Here is an 18,040-nt window from a genome sequence, read left to right as displayed (position 1 = left end):
CTAAAAGAGGAATTGGTTTGTGGGTGACCAGTGAAATAGACTTGCTGGAGCGCGTGCTACGGGTGGGTGCTGCTATGGTGACCAGTGAGCTGAGATAAGGCAGGGCTTTACCTAGCATAGACTTATAGATGACCTGGAGCCAGTGGGTTTTGTGACGAATATGAAGTGAGGGCCAGCCAACAAGAGCATACAGGTCGCAGTGGTGGGTAGTATATGAGGCTTTGGTGACAAAACGGATGGCACTGTGATAGACTGCATCCAATTTGCTGAGTAGAGTGTTGGGGGCTATTTTGTGACATCGCCAAAGTCAAGGATCGATAGGATAGTCAGTTTTACGAGGGTATGTTTGGCAGCATGAGTGAAGGAGGCTTTGTTTCAAAATAGGAAGCCGATTCTAGATTTAATTTAGGATTGGAGATGCTTAATGTGAGTCTGGAGGGAGAGTTTAGTCTAACCAGACACCTAGGTATTTGTAGTTGTCCACATATTCTAAATCAGAACAGTCCTTTAACTAGGAGTACATGATCTGTTTCGGGAGGTGTCAGTTGGTGTATTATAGTAGTGGGGATGCTGCTTATGTTGGCCTCCTCCAGCTTGCTGGTGTTGGTGCACCTGTCATCCCAACTGATCCAAAGTGTTTTTCATAAGGATCTTTGGCGGTGTAAGGATTTTTGGCGGTGTAAGGATCTTTGGCGGTGTAAGGATCTTTGGCGGTGTAAGGGTCTTTGGCGGTGTAAGGATCTTTGGCGGTGTAAGGGTCTTTGGCGTTGTAAGGATCTTTGGCGGTGTAAGGATCTTTGGCGGTGTAAGGATCTTTGGCGGTGTAAGGATCTTTGGCGGTGTAAGGATCTTTGGCGGTGTAAGAGTCTTTGGCGGTGTAAGAGTCTTTGGCGGTGTAAGGATCTTTGGCGGTGTAAGGGTCTTTGGCGGTATAAGGGTCTTTTTGCGGTGTAAGGATCTATGAATGTGTAAGGATCTTTGGCTGTGTAAGGGTCTTTGGCAGTGTAAGGATTTTTGGTGGTCTATGTTTCAGCTCCTTATAGCAGCACACACACATGTCCAGACCGTATTAATGCTCAGAAGGGGTCACATGAGCCAATTGCTCTCTCAGATCATGCCCGTGACTCACGTTGTTGTCCCCCTGAGGGGTCCTAGACAGATGGAAGGGGTTGTGTCCTGTTCCTGTCCACTCACTGGCCTATGATGTTGAGTTGTGATATAACCATGCCAGGATGCAATGATCTCAGATTAAGGTCATGTTCAGCCTAATGAATTTGGGACAAAGAATACAGGAGAGTGTTTGGGCTTTAATACAAGTATTTCAATCCCTGTACATCCTCTGTCTGTGTGCCAAGGAGTCTACCGATGTCCCAAGATATTTGGGTCTGTGGGATTCAAACTTTATATTTACAAATCACGGTTTTCCATTCTGTCTGTATATGCAAAGGTTATTATCAGTTCACATTTGTAGCTCACCATAGATGTTTAGATGCTGCTAGTCATGCGTAGAACGGCCCAGATTTAATTCTCTCTCACTTCAATGATTTGTTCAGCATGGGAGCATTATTTGTCAGATTCAAAATGCAGAGTTTTTGAATTTGTACAAGTAAATCAGTAACCATTCGGGAGAAGTTAACCTTGGAGTAACAGTATGAATAATACAACGTGAAAGAAAAAACACTTCTCTGCATGGAGACGAAGTTCAGGTTGTTCAGATGCTATGATCACGCTATTACCACGCTATGACCACGTTATGAACATGTTATGACCATTCCAGCATATGTCACCTCAGGTATGACCATGCGCTATTGAAGGCAATTGGAGGCAGGCTGTATCATTACTGAATGTTCAGATAGAAAAGCATTGTGTAGAACACATTATTTTCTGTCAGATGGAATAGGGAATGAATCGTGTCGGCTCTATTCATTCTATTTCTATCTGCAACATTTAGAATCTGTTTTTTGTTTTCAGGACTGCAGCTCTGTAGCCATTCTTGCCCAGTGTAGTGAGACCCACCCGTTGCTGTCTCACTGAAAGTCTAAAGCGAGTCTGACATTTAATTCCCCGTCACCTCCACACCTCCTTCCCCTGATCACCCTGCTCGGCCCATCAGTAAAACCCCCCAGAGCAGCAGTCATCCCTCACCTTCTCACCCCCCTCCCACTCTGTCCAACAGGGGAAACAGCTGCATTGAGTCAGCTTTTTTTCCATCCTCCATCCCTCCATCACCTGATTGAATCCCTTTTATGCAGGCTGTGTCCTCCTGTCGAGTAAGCAGACGGTGTTGCATGTTTTGGCTTTACTCTTCACCTAGCTGACTGACTTACCGGTAATGGCACCATTCATTCTCCGGGAATCGGGACAACCCACATTCACATCACTCCAAATCAGGGCCCCGACCAGCCCCACAGCCCCTTCCACATCACTCCAAATCAGGGCCCCACCCGGTCCGACCAGCCCCTTCCACATCACTCCAAATCAGGTCCCCACCCAGTCCGACCAGCCCCTTCCACATCACTCCAAATCAAGGCCCACCCGGTCTGACCAGCCCCAGAGCCCCTGTGGGCATCATTCATAATGTCCCGAAGTTTCCAATTCCACCGTTGTCGATGCAATTCTGTCGCCCCTGTTGGAGGCAGGGCGCCCTGCTGTGATGCTTAGAGACTCTGTAAATGGCTGCTCCACTCAGAGACCTTTACCTTAAGGCAGCTCCTCAATCAGCTCTCAAAGACAGAGAAAGAGGAGTGTGTACTGTCGTTCATAAAGACCTTTTACCAATCATTACACCCTGGGTTATTGCTGTGGGGACCCGTTCATGAAGCTCTGGTCTCCATGGTGATTTCAAAGCTTCGAAAGCATTAAATGCTAATAAACAGAAGCATCAGACAGCTAAAATAGTCCTATAGGAGTCCTCGCCACCATCAGTGGGTAATGAAATAGCTTGAAGCCATTTTTTTCCCTTCGGTTAATAAGGTGTAACTGTGGCAAAATTGCTGATGTATTTAGATGCACTGAGCTTAGAAACCAGATTTCACTCTCAGTGGGAAGTTTATGATGAATTCGGTAACCCAATAAATGCACAGTGATTTCTCCATCCCAGTGTCTGTAAAACAGTCTAATGGAGTTCCCTCAGGAAACGGTTAGATTAGCTGTCTGGCCACACCATTCACAAAGCACTTGGCGGAGGACAGGTGGAGAAAAGAGGTGGGAAAGGGTTAGGAAAACGAGGGAGAAATGAGGGAGAAATTCCCTTTAATCTCCACATGAAGCTCCTCCTCCATCAGACTACGGTAGTATTCAGAGACTTCATTTGCATCTCAAATGGCACCCTATTCCCCATGGTGCACTACTTTTGACTAGGGCCCATTGTCAAAAGTAGTGCGCTGTATAGGGAGAAGGGTGCAGACATCATCCTGTCACACAGTAGAAGACAGCTATGTGTTTGTGTTCTAGGTGTGTCTGGTGGAAGTGTTAACAAATGGAAAAAGCCCATGGTATGGCTAATTTGAAAATGTTCCATTGTGAACTGTGATGGACGTGGGTGTCTGTTGGCAGGCAGGCTAGGGAACCCTGTCCCTCAAGAATAACCAGGGGTATTTATTTCTGAAGAGAAAGCTGCCATCTGATCTGGCACATGCAACCAGACAAGGGACTGGAGATAAATGTGAAATGTAACTGAATGAACCAAACCCTCCTGTCCCATTTAAAGAACATGGTCCTTCCGTCCTCTCTGTGTGTGTGGGAGACTAGGAATATGGAGAACAGAGGGTCCTGTCCTATTGGCTTAGAAGTGCACAGTTGAGTTCCTCTGCCTTGAGGCTCTTATTGTCACAGAAGGAAAAGTGGTGTCATGAACAGTGACTATACACATGCACACACACACACACACACACACACACACACACTACCCATGGCTGTACATGCCCAAACTGTGTAGGAATGAGTCAGTCACTCATGTTGCTATTGAGTGAGTTTCCTTATGAAACCCAGACATAAAAACACCATTCTTTTGGGGATTTTCACAATGTAATCTACAGAATGGTCCTAGAGGAAGGAAGGATTGTTGACATATATTTGACAGGTATCTAAAAGCATAATTGAGAAATAATTGATCAAAGTTGGCTTATTTCTGACATTTTACCAAGGCCTCCTTTTAGACTACATAATGTTTCATCTGTAGATGCTACAAAGCAACAACAAACCAATCGTATGAAACGTTACTGCTTGATCTCTAATATGACTAGTGTTTTTATCGGGGGGAAATATTTAGGAATATTGAAATATATAAACATGAACATTTGAAAATATATAATTTTTGATTTGTCAATTTTTTTTATATATATATTTTTGAACATAATATAGTCTATGTGCTAATGAAAATTCCAGATTGGAATCTCTGTTACTTTTAGAATGGATTCAAAATGGTCACCCTCTGCTCAGGGCTGGGCGATATTGCCTAAAAATCTGTTGTACAATTGAAGGTCAAACACACATTACCTTTTTAAACAGTCAGCAATAATCAAATGAATTCAGGGTTGTGAAATTAAACATAGGCTGTTATACCACTAATAATGAAGTTATTTTGTCAAAATAGTTTAACCTGCTTTTTTTTTTTTACACAAGCCCACATGCCCACGTTCTAGTGAGTAGCCAGCTAATCTTTATAGGAATCTTTCTATTTCAAGTTTTGCCAACTTGGATCTATTTGCTAGCTAACAAGGCAGAACAGTTATTTCTGTCTATCTCCAACTGTTTGAACAGCGTACAAGCCTGTCTACTTCGTTCAGATGTTTAAATCAAGTGGCCCTACCTTATTTCTCAGAGTGAAAACTAGTTGCCAATTCCTTATATAATTGTGTTTTATACTTATTGCACATTTATAAAACACAGACTAGACGGCTAGTATAACCGTCTTTGGCTAAAATGCTTCTACTAGTACATGGTACCGCAATGCCACGCGTGACAAACTGAGCCTTGTAGTAGTGTCTGCTCTGCATGCAATTTGAGTAGTTGAGACATGAAAAGAGTGTCGTTAGAAAGGTTATGTTAGTATTTGTAATCGGTTAACTTCTCTATTACAGTAAAATAATGTTTCGGTGTCCATATGACCGATTCTGTTGGACCAAGTCTCAAATACAAATAGCGAGTTGAAACCGCTTGTCAGAGAGGAAGACGTGATCTCTCATCTTTGTTGTTGTGAGTGGCAGGGGGAGGGGCTTGGTGTGTGTGTTTGAACAGGGAGGAAGAGGCGAAGCGATAGGTGTCAGTTTCGCGAAAGTCTGCTCAAAACAAGCCCAATGCATTTTGCCCAGCCCTACCTCTGCTGGTGATTTGCAGGATGTGCAATGATACCATGCCAATTTCTCCATATAAAATGGGCCATAACTTTAAAACTAGCAGGGATCCCACTCTGGGATATATTTTATTTTATTTAATGTTTTTTTAACTAGGCAAGTCAGTTAAGAACAAATTCTTATCTACAATGACGGGCTAGGAACAGTTGATTAACTGCCTTTTTCAGGGGCAGAACGACAGAATCGGGGATTCGATCTAGCAACCTTTCAGTTACTGGCCCAATGCTCTAACCACTAGGCTACCCTAGGTTTTTACAAAATATTAAAACATTTGCCAAATCCAACATTTTAAATGTTCAATATTCATAAATTAACATACTATAATGTTTTATTGAAATCAAAATACCCCTTGTATTACAGAGCAAGCGGGAAAGCTTCATATGACACCAATGTTTGCTTTGTTGCACCTACAGATGAAACATTATAGAGTTTTAAAGAAGGGTAATGCCTCGAACACACCTACAGCATCATCTGGATATGTGTGCAACCAAAGTTGAACATTCATTCTGCTACTATTTCTGTCAAGCCGTCTACACATACAATCTGATTAATACGTTCGTCAAATCCAACGTATGCACCACACAGAATGCACTGCAACTGCCTCTGGAACGCAATGCTGCAAGGCAAACGCAGCGTTCCATCGGATAGGAATGTACTTCTGATGTACCAAAATGCATTTTAACGTTGTTTTTGTTGGTCACGCTGTTGGTGTGAGGCCAAAATGTCATAGATATGCCAACTTTGATCAATTATTTCTCAATTATGCTTTTAGATTTATGTCAAATATATGTCAACAATCCTTCCTCCAAAGTGCCATTCTATAGATGACATTGTGAAAATCCCCAGATCCGGGTCTCTTTTTGTGTTGGTTTCGTGAGGAGTCACTCTATTGAAGTATGGCTGAAACGTGAACCACGTGTGTATCACCACCCCTTATGAGCTGTCATTCTATATTCAACAGGATGGAAGTGTCTTAGTTTATCAGAGAGGCAACATGTTTCTTGTATAGCTACGGTATATCTGGACCCATGGGGAATCTCTTTACTGATGGATCTTATACCACTGACTCAGTAGCTGACTAAATGAAGTGTGTCCCCACTGGTCAAAAGTAGTGCACTTTATAGGGAATAAGGGTACCATTTGAGGGTGTAACCTTAGAGGTAGAAGTAAACTACAGTTCAAATTCACCTTTCCAATACTCACATGGCAGTCTTAGACACTGGAATGTATGGATACAACGTCAGTCAAATTAAAAACAAGTGAAAATAGAGTCTAAAATACAAGTGTGCAGTATGTGTTTGCTAATTGCCTCAATGCCAGGCGAAGGGTTATTTAGTCTTGGTTTGATAACCATAAGAGGACCGGAGGGAGTTCAGTCTTCTTTGTTCTCATAATCTTATGTATGTATAGATTATCATGCAAGAGATCTTCATAATAATTGATGGTTCAGTCTCAGCTCTTTAAACCTTGTATGCCCTGATACTGCATTAAGACCTAAAAATGCAACTCTGAACTTGAGCATTTGTTAGTCAAACTGTAATTGTTGCAAAATCTTTAGAAATTGGCAGAGTGCTTTTCCCACTTAAGCATCCAAACATCCACTGTCCAAAATCTCTGGTAGGGGGAAAACCTCCAATTTTCAAAATCTCTGAGGGAGAACAGTCAATGTGTCTCTCAAACACAAGGCTTACTTCCTTTCTCCTCTGTTCCTCTGTCTTTACAGCCAGTGAGAACTGCCATGACTTCCACCCCATGTTCTTCACCCACGACCGCTCCTTTGAGGAGTTCTTCTGCATCTGCATCCAGCTGCTCAACAAGACCTGGAAGGAGATGAGGGCCACCAGCGAAGACTTCAACAAGGTGAGGGTGGACTTTGCGGTAGGGGGAAGTTGCCCCTAGATGCTGATCTTGGATCAGTTAGCATTTCTCCCCGCTAATGGTTAAGGTTAGGATAAGGGAGAGGAAGCTGATCCTAGATCTGTACCTACAGTAGGTGAAACTTCACCCCAGAGAGTTAACTTTAAGCCTATATCAATTTGATTTTCGAAAGGGTAATGTTTATTCCTTAAAGGAGGGTTAGCTACTGTAGGATTTCAGCTCTAATATAATTAAAAACACATGGTCGTCTGTGGCTCGGTTGATAGAGCATGACGACTTGCGTTGCTAAGATTGTGAGGGGCAGCTCTTGGGGAATTGTGGGGGAGATCTTGGAGGGCTGGTGGGAGATCTGTTGACGTGCCCTTGAGCAGGGCGTTGACCCTGGTTGCTTCTGTGTATCGCTCTGAGGACGTGCCCTTGAGCAGGGCGTTGACCCCGGTTGCGTCTGTATACTCGCTCTGGATGGGAGGCTGTTAGATGACTAATGTGATGTGATGTAAATGTCGAGCGGCTTCACTGCATGTATATTGTATGTTTTTTAAATATTCAGTAAATCATTATGATATTTTTTAAAGATTGTGAGTGCTGGAACCACCCACACAAACATGTACAGTTCAAGTCGAAAGTTTACATACACTTAGGTTGCTGTCATTAAAACTCGTTTTTCAACCACTCCACAAATTTCTTGTTAACAAACTATAGTTTTGGCAAGTTGGTTAGGACATCTACTTTGTGCATGACACAAGTCATTTTTCCAACAATTGTTTACAGACAGATTATTTCACTTATAATTCACTCTGTCACAATTCCAGTGGGTCAGAAGTTTACATACACTAAGTTGACTGTGCCATCAAACAGCTTGGTAAATTCCAGAAAATTATGTCATGGCTTTAGAAGCTTCTGATAGGCTACTGGACATAATTTGAGTCAATTGGAAGGGTACCTGTGGATGTATTTCAAGGTCCACCTTCAAACTCAGTGCCTCTTTGCTTGACATCATGGGAAAATCATGGGTACAAAAGCATCTATATCCACAGTAAAATCAGTCCTATATCGACATAACCTGGAAGGCCGCTCAGCAAGGAAGAAGCCACTGCTCCAAAACCGCCACAAAAAAGCCAGACTACGGTTTGCAACTGTACATGGGGACAAAGATCATACTTTTGTACTTTTTGGAGAAATGTCCTCTAGTCCTCTAGTCTGTTTGGACATAATGACCATCGTTATGTTTGGAGGAAATAGGGGGAGGCTTGCAAGACGGAGAACACCATCTCAACCGTGAAGCAGGGGGGTGGCTGCATCATGTTGTGGGGGCGCTTTGCTGCAGGAGGGACTGGTGCACTTCACAAAATAGATGGCATCACGAGGATGGAAAATTATTTTGATATATTGAAGCAACATCTCAAGACATCAGTCAGGAAGTTAAAGCTTGGTCGCAAATGGGTCTTCCAAATGGACATTGACCCCAAGCATACTTCCAAAGTTGTAGCAAAATAGCTTAAGGACAACAAAGTCAAGGTATTGGAGTGGCCATCACAAAGCCCTGACCTCAATCCTATAGAAGATTTGTGGGCAGAACTGAAAAAGTTTGTGCGAGCAAGGAGGCCTACAAACCTGACTCAGTTAAACCTGCTCTGTCAGGAGGAATGGGACAAAATTCACCCAACTTTTTGTGGGAAGCTTTTGGAAGGCTACCAAAAACGTTTGACCCAAGTTAAACAATTTAAAGGAAATGCTACCAAATACTAATTGAGTGTATGTAAACTTCTGACCCACTGGGAATGTGATGAAAGAAATAAAAGCTGAAATAAGTAATTCTCTGTACTATTGTTCTGACATTTCACATTCTTAAAATAAAGTGTTGATCCTAACTGACCTAAGATAGTGAATTTTTATTTGGATTAAATGTCAGGAATTGTGAAAAACTGAGTTTAAATGTATTTGGCTAAGGTGTATGTAAACTTCTGACTTCAACTGTATTCACACATGACTGTAAGTTGCTTTGGATAAAAGCGTCTACTAAATGATTATTGTTATTATATTAGCTCTGTAATTCTACTAATCAGCTGCGCCTTAGGACCTTGATTGGTTGAATCTGGTGTGGAAGAGCAGACCTAAAGAAGTGCCTTACACTATAAGGTGATTTTTTTTCAGCTCTTCTGGCTGTGCCGTTGAGGTACTAGAGGAAACGCGCTTGTAGTTTTGTTTGGAACACAACCCTGCATCCCCGCCATCACACAATTACTGTTGTTTTTTAAGTAATCTGGGTCAGGTGGGCATCATTTGAAAGCTGGTTCTATTAGCAACATGACTAGCTAAGTTATAAAATACGATATTACATTGTTAGGCTTTCACAATGCAATTCAGGGAAACCGATTTGTATTTTTGGTGCGCATAGATATGAGTGCATTCAGGTGTGTGTGATGCAGTACATTTTCTTCACAATATACAAACATAGGTTCATTCTGTTCAGAACACCCAACGGTATATCTCCGTACATCAAACATAGTGATCATAAACATTGACACTGTATCTGACATGAGTTTTATGATATGGAAATGTGAAGTGCACATTTGGACTCACAGGTGTTTGGCTTTCTTCTATGACATCAAAGCAGTATTCATTATAATCCTCAACATTTCATCTTTTAAAATACGTAAAGTCATAATTTGTCAGTCAAAACCCATACAGAGCTGTGAAGCACAGAGCCAGAGCTCTGACGTCATGCATAGCATGTTACTTACTGTACAGCCACTGCGTTCCAATTTAGAGGTTTATCAGTGCCCAACTGTCATTTTCAACCCGTATACCGGTATGAGTGTAAAGGGCTATAGCTAAATGACTAAAATGTCATTATAAACTGGGTGGTTCGAGCCCTGAATGCTGATTGGCTGACAGCTGTGGTATATCAGACTGTATGACAAAACATTTATTTTTACTGCTCTAATTACGTTTATAACCAGTTTATAATAGCAATAAGGCACCTATGGGGTTTGTGGAATATGGCCAATATACCACGGCAAAGGGCTGTATCCAGGCACTCTGTGGTGCGTTGTGCACAAGAACAGTCCTTAGGTGTGGTATATTGACCATATACCACACCCCCTCGGGCCTTACTGCTTAATTATAATGTACAGGAATAAGAAAGCATGTGATTCTGTAAGAGTTTGTGATGTCACTATTTCATGTGGAGTGGTGGGTTCTAGTCTGGACATATCTCAGTGTCGGGCAGTAATGCAATTGCAATTATGATAATCACACATCATAAGGCTTGGCTTGCGTACTGCATGACATTTTTTATAATGAAGGCGCTGCTGTAGTGCCTATATAAAGCCAAGCTCAATTTTCAAAAATGAATTAAGATGCATAGTCAAAAAGCTGTCCCAAATAGCACCCTATTCCCTACATAGTGCACTACCTTTTACCAAAGCCCATCAAAAGTAGTGCACTACAAAGGGAATAGGGTGCCATTTGGGAAGCATTCATGGAAATGCATTTCTCAATGTCAAATCAAATTTTATTTGTCATCGTTGTTGTCTGACATGAAATACACATTGGATTCCTCCATCGGTTGGTCTCACTGCTCATTGAACTCCTGGCTTCAGTAACAGGCAGACGGTGCTGTTTTATTCAGATGAAAACATTTATTTTCAACACATACTTCTGAAAAAGTCTGATTCAGTCGCTGTGTCTGAAGAAGTCTGATTCAGTCGCTGTGTCTGAAGAAGTCTGATTCAGTCGCTGTGTCTGAAGAAGTCTGATTCAGTCGCTGTGTCTGAAGAAGTCTGATTCAGTCACTGTCTGAAGAAGTCTGATTCAGTCGCTGTGTCTGAAGAAGTCTGATTCAGTCGCTGTGTCTGAAGAAGTCTGATTCAGTCGCTGTGTCTGAAGAAGTCTGATTCAGTCGCTGTGTCTGAAAAAGTCTGATTCAGTCGCTGTTTCTGAAGAAGTCTGATTCAGTCGCTGTGTCTGAAGAAGTCTGATTCAGTCGCTGTGTCTGAAGAAGTCTGATTCAGTCACTGTGTCTGTGGGTTTCTTTGCCGGACTGTCGGATTGCAAAGAAAATGTAAACTTGCGTGGTGATATTGGAAACCCAAGCCAATCAGAGCAGTATTCTATCACAGCATCACATGAACATTCTCTTTTTTCCTGTTGTCAAATGAACTGCAGAATGGTAGACTTGCTGTTTTCAGAAGATCCTGAAATGGCTGTCGGACTAGATGTATTATTTGTTGTAGTTTGTACAGTATTGACTAACCACCAAGCTCCACTGTAGCTTCAACACCCTGTCTTGTTTTGAAGCATCAGGGTGTGAGTCATTGTCTGTGTCCCAAATGGCATCCTATTCCCTATATAGTGCTCTGGTCACTAAGTAGTGCACTATATGTGGAATAGGGTACCATTTGGGACGCACACACGCTGTGTAACATTGCAGTGAAGGCAGGAACCCATCTCTCCTGAAACAGCACAGTCTGTATGTGTTTTTTGACAACTTAGGCCTTGTAATGCTGACCAATCTCACCATCTCACAAAGCCCTGTGATGTATTCCCCCTCTATACTCTGCTCTCAGCCATTCCGTACCACCCTGTCATATTAGGATGTATACTGTACTATACTGCCTGAAGGTGACTTTATAATTGAGGATAAGCGCTCATTCAGCATGTTAGTGTCCCCGCTCCTCTTTGCCAGGAGTGAGCTGGCTGCCTGTTTTATTTATTTCGAGACACAGTGCTTGTGCTGGGGTTGCGTCTGTTGGTCAGGAGCAGTTGGTAGACGGTATACTGGGTGTTGGTCAGCATTGCCCTGCTGTAGACGTGATGCGGAATTGATCCTTTCAGGTTTTGTTAGCCAGCATGATAAGCCATCAAAAAAGTGTAGAAAGAAAGGCTGATGTACCAAACCTTTACAGAACCATCAAAAAAAAGTGAAACACCTTATAGGGATGGACTCCGAAAGATATGGCGCTCTTTTTCATGGCCAGATAAGAACAGATTATGTGTAAATAACTTGGCATAAATGTACTGTTTATGCTTTCTGTGAAATATCCCTATTTAAAGTGCCTTCGAAAAGTATTCAGACCCCTAGACTATTTCCAGATTTTTGTTTTGTTACAGCCTTATTATAAAATGTATTTAAAAAAAAATAATTCTGCAAACTACACACCCCATAATGACACAGTGAAAACAGGTTTTTAGAAATGTTTGCAACTTTATATATACATTTTTAGACAGAAATACCTTATTTATGTAACTATTCAGACCCTTTGCTATGAGACTCGAAGTTGAGCTCAGATGCATCCTGTTTCCATTGATCGTCCTTGAGATGTTTCTACAACTTGACTGGAGTCCACCTGTGGTAAATTAAATTGATTGGACATGATTTGGAAAAGCACACACCTGTCTATATAAGGTCCCACAGTTGACAGTGCATGTCAGATCAAAAACCAAGCCATGAGGTCGAAGGAATTGGCCATAGAGCTCTGAGACAGGATTGTGTCGAGGCACAGAACTGGGAAAGGGTACCAAACTTTTTCTGCAGCACTGAAGGTCCCCAAGAACACAGTGGCCTCCATCGTTCTTAAATGGAAGAAGTTTGGAACCACCAAACTGCCCGGCCAAAATAAGCAATCAGGGGAGAAGGGCCTTGGTCAGGGAGGTGACCAAGAACCCGACGGTCACTCTTAACATAGCTCTAGAGTTCCTCTGTGGAGATGGGAGAACCTTCCAGAAGGACAACCATCTCTGCAACCATCTCTGCAGCACTACACCAGTAGATTCTCTGTTCTGATGAAACCAAGATTGAACTCTTTGGCCAGAATGTCTGGAGGAAACCTGGCACCATGCCAATGGTGAATAATGGTGGTGGCAGTATCATGCTGTGGGGATGTTTTTCAGTGGCAGGTACTGGGAGACTAGTCAGGATCGAGGCAAAGATAAACGGAGCAAGGTACAGAGAAATCCTTGATGAAAACCTGCTCAAGAGCGCTCAGGACATCAGACGTGGGGCAAAGGTTGATCTTCCAACAGGACAACGACCCTAAGCACACAGCCAAGACAACGCAGGAGTGGCTTCGGGACAAGTCTCTGAATGTCCTTGGCCCATCTAGAGCCCAGACTTGAACCCGATCGATCGGACATCTCTGGAGAGACCTGAAAATAGCTGTGCAGCAACACTCCCCATCCAACCTGACAGAGTTCCAAGCTTGTAGCATCCAGTTTTTGCTTTGTCATTATGTGGTATTGTCTGTAGATTTATGATTAATAAAAATGTAGCAATTTTACAATAAGGCTGTAACGGAACAAAATATGGACAAGGTCCAGGGGTTTGAATACTTCCCGAATGCACTGTATACCATGGCATTGTTGAATACTTGTTTCTGATTGGCTTGAAGGGCATTCTAGGGTCCTATATATTTACTTTGATTAATTAACTAACCATCTGTTGGCTCCTGAAGCTGTGTATGCCCTGGTTTCATTTTCACACCCACCTCTCATTTAACAAATGACTGGACTTTATATGGATTATTATTGTAACAAATGCACTGATGTGGTCAAATGATAATGCATGTCAAGATATGTTGCATGAATTCACAATGGAAATACAATGAAGTCGAAAAATTATTGAATTATTACTCTCACAATTTCACACATTTTCAACATATATTTTTGCCATTCTATACTTGACAAGCAGTTTGTTCCCATATTCCACCATTTGGCATTATGCCTACCCATGGTCATGGCTGTGTGTAAATTTCTGCACACTCTCAAGAAAATGTTCATATTTATAAATCTCACGCTTTGCGTGGAAATGATCCCACGCATGGTTTACGCACAGATTTGAGGCCCCGGGGCCAATTGTCTTTGGCACCCTTCTCCAACGGAACTGATGCTACACACGGATCTGCTGAGAATGAATCACACACACTCACATTCACACCTCTGGGGCCAGGAATTTTAATATCCAATCAAACACACCACTTTCTCTTGACAAGATGAGAGTGGTTCCTGATTGAATAAGGATCGATTATTCCTCCCTCCCTCCTTACCATCCCTCATGTCCCTGGTGTTTGTGTAGACGGTGAAGACAGGAGAAGAGGAGGAGACTGTGTCACTGAGGGTCGTTCACAGATCTTTTGGGGGGCATGTGCCCTAACTATTAAACAGGGCAACCCCGAACCACGGTCATAAACTCATTGAGTAATTATTAATTAGATTATTTATTTACAGAAAAGGAATAGATGGCCACATCTTAATGGCAAATCAAATGAAAAATAAATAACCCTTAGTTTCAAATGCTTAAGTCTTATTCACGTTACTAAGAACGAAACAAAATAATACAAATAATAACATACACAACTCTGAGTAAAGCATTTTGCACAACTATTTTGAACTGCTGCACTATTTCACAATGACCAACACAATTCCAGTCAAAATACAAGATTGTGAGAAATACTGTAGCCTACCATGACTATACCCAACCCAACTCCATTGTTGCCACTATGTATCCTACCTGAATGAAGCTTTGATTCAGTGGATGAAGTATTGAGGAGCAGGGATGCTGAAGGTCACTTCAGGGATACAGCTGCTGATCTACACTTCCTAAATAAGCCAGGAATGAGAGCAAATTAATAGAAGAAAATGAGAAATACTGTAGCCTACAATTACTATAAACTTTATTACGCACCATAATATCTGTCCCTCTGCCCTCCCTAAATCGTGGCATTGAACGGTTCAACAGACTTTTATCCCTCTATAACTGACTACCAGAATACTGCAGCTCTGTGGGTGTAACATTCATTGACAATTTTGATACCTTCTGGAAACAAAGCTTGTATTATAAGGAGGATGGGATCCACCCAAATCATTTGGTTCCTGGATCCTTTCATTGAATTATAATTGAGACAATGACTTATCAATGACCCAAGCACAGCTCAGTTAATCCCTACCATTGTGTCGTTGAGTTGTCATAATGCTTCAGCAGAAGTAGATTATCCCAGGGGCGTTGGAAGATGATGTAAACAAATTAAAAAGTGTTAAACCAGATACAATGCTATTTTAAAGTAAACAAATTGACCACAGACTTTCAGCACGCTTATAAGGAAGGACATTCAACAAGCACAGCACTTACACAAATTACTGATGATTGGCTGAGAGAAATTGATGATAAAAGATTTGTGGGGGCTGTTTTGTTCGACTTCAGTGCAGCTTTAGACATTATCGATCATAGTCTGCTGCTGGAAAAACGTATGTGTTATGACTTTTCATCCCCCTGCTATATTGTGGATGAAGTGTTAACTGTCTAACAGAACACAGAGGATGTTCTTTAATGGAAGTCTTCAACATAATCCAGGTAGAATCAGGAATTCCCCAGGGCAGCTGTCTAGTCCCGTTACTTTTTTCAGTCTTTACTAACGACATGCCACACTGGCTTTGAGTAAAGCCAGTGTGTCTATGTATGCAGATGACTCAACGCTATACATGTCAGCTACTACAGCGACTGAAATTACTTCAACACTTAACAAAGAGCTGCAGTTAGTTTCAGAATGGGTGGCAAGGAATAAGTTAGTCCTAAATATTTAAAACTAAAAGCATTGTATTTGAGACAAATCATTCACTAAACCTCAACTAAATCTTGTAATAAATCATGTTGAAATTGAGCAAAGTTGAGGTGACTAAACTGCTTGGAGTAACCCAGGATTGTAAACTGTTGATACAACAGTAGCTAAGATGGGGAGAAGTCTGTTCTCCATAAAGCCTTCTTAACAACACTATCAACAAGGCAGGTCCTACAGGCCCTAGTTTGGTTGCACCTGAACTTCTGTTCAGTCGTGTGGTCAGGTACCACAAAGAGGGACTTAGGAAAATTGCCATTGGCTCAGAACAGGGCAGCACGACTGGCTCTTGGATGTACACAGAGAGCTGGCATTAATAATATGAATGTCAATCTCTCCTGGCTGAAAGTGGAGGAGAGATTGACTTCATCACATCCCGTATTTGTAATTGACATGTTGAATGCACCGAGCTGTCTGTTTGAACTATTGGCACACAGCTCGGACACCCATGCATACCCCACAAGACATGTCACCAGATGTCTCTTCACAGTCCCCAAGTCCAGAACAGACTATGGGAGGCACACAGTACTACATAGAGCCATGACTACATGGAACTCTATTCCACATCAAGTAACTCATGCCAGCAGTAAAATGTGATTTTTTTTTAATAACCTCTTGGTGCTAGGGGGCAGTATTTTCATTTTTGGAAAAAAAACATTCCCGTTTTAAACGGGATATTTTGTCAGGAAAATATGCTAGAATATGCATATAATTGACAGCTTTCGATAAAAAACACTAACGTTTCCAAAACTGTAAAGATATTGTCTGTGAGTATAACAGAACTGATGTTGCAGGCGAAAGCCTGAGAAAAATCCAATCCGGAAGTGCCCCAGGTTTTGAAAGCGCTGTGTTCCAATGACTCCCTATTTGGCTGTGAATGTACCATCAACGAGCTTACGCTTTCTACATATTCCCCAAGGTGTCTGCAACATTGTTACGTAGTTTTACGCATTTGTGTTAAAGAATAGCCGAAGGCGGCCACATTGCGTAAGTGGTCACATGGTGGCTCCGAGAGAGATTCTCGCATAAAATACAGAGTTAGCCATTACTCCAATCGTTCCTAGAGAAAAACGAATTGTCCCGACGGATATATTATCGAATAGATATTAGAAAAACACCTTGAGGATGGATTCTAAACAACGTTTGCCATGTTTCTGTCGATATTATGGAGCTAATTTGGAATATTTTTCGGCGTTGTGGTGACCGCAATTTCTGGGCGATTTCTCAGCCAAACGTGAAGAACAAACGGAGCTGTTTCGCCTACAAAAATAATATTTTGGGAAAAAATTAACTTTGGCTATCTACCTGGGAGTCTCGTGAGTGAAAACATCTGAAGTTCATCAAAGGTAAACAATTTAATTTGATTGCTTTTCTGATTTCCGTGACAAGGTTGCCTGCTGCTAGCAAGGCATAATGCTATGCTAGGCTATCAATAAACTTACACAAATGCTTGTCTAGCGTTGGCTGTAAAGCATATTTTGAAAATCTGAGATGACAGGGTGATTAACAAAAGGCTAAGCTGTGTCTCAATATATTTCATTTGTGATTTTCATGAATAGGAATATTTTCTAGGGATATTTATGTCCGCTGCGTTATGCTAATTAGTTGCGGATTTGGGAGTCACTAGAGGTTTTTTAAAAAGATGCAAATACACCTTTGGTACAGTGGGGACTGTGAAGCAACACAAACAGGCACAGAACGTGCATACACACACATGATAACATACGCACTATACACATGGATTTTGTGTTGTAGATATGTGGTAGTAGAGTAGGGGCCTGAGGGCACACACTTAATGTGTTGTGAAATCTGTTGTGAATGTATTGTAATGTTTTAAATTGTATAACTGCCTTTATTTTGCAAGACCCCAGGAAGAGCAGCAGCTAATGGGGATCCATAATAAATATAAATACTTTACTATAGCTTACCATTCCCTAAATAAGCCAGTAAAGAAAGCATGGTAATCACTGATGATTACTAATAATGTTGTTATTCAGCAGAATCCTTAGGCTTCAATATGTTACAGTTGACAAAATGGCTAGCTGTATTACTAGATTAGTCTGGGGCGGGTGAATTTAACCACAACTTGCAGGCAGTGGGTTTAGAACAGCAATGACCCAAAAAAAGGATACATGTTTTTGGGGAAATTATACCACCACCCAAAAGGGCACTTTGGATACTGGGGGGAAAAAGGGC

At 41.7% G+C, this 18,040-nt stretch overlaps 1 protein-coding gene across 11 annotated transcripts in view; it reads left to right on the top strand.

The window, feature by feature from the left end:
* LOC139391712 (engulfment and cell motility protein 1-like) overlaps positions 1–18,040 on the top strand; it is a 195,343-nt gene that overhangs the window by 127,833 nt on the left and 49,470 nt on the right. For all 11 annotated transcript variants that reach the window (XR_011629600.1, XR_011629603.1, XR_011629602.1 and 8 more), the window contains one exon: positions 7,078–7,214. Coding sequence is in view for 7 of the 11 variants with exons in the window: in XM_071139199.1 (XP_070995300.1) it covers positions 7,078–7,214 (137 nt within the window). In the remaining 4 variants the exon portion in view is untranslated. The remainder of the gene's footprint in view (positions 1–7,077; positions 7,215–18,040) is intronic.

Source organism: Oncorhynchus clarkii, chromosome 32, assembly GCF_045791955.1.
Source record: "Oncorhynchus clarkii lewisi isolate Uvic-CL-2024 chromosome 32, UVic_Ocla_1.0, whole genome shotgun sequence".
Classification (NCBI taxonomy): Eukaryota; Metazoa; Chordata; class Actinopteri; order Salmoniformes; family Salmonidae; genus Oncorhynchus; species Oncorhynchus clarkii.
The sequence above is the reverse complement of the archived record's forward strand: the minus strand, read 5'-3'. Positions and strand labels throughout refer to the sequence as shown.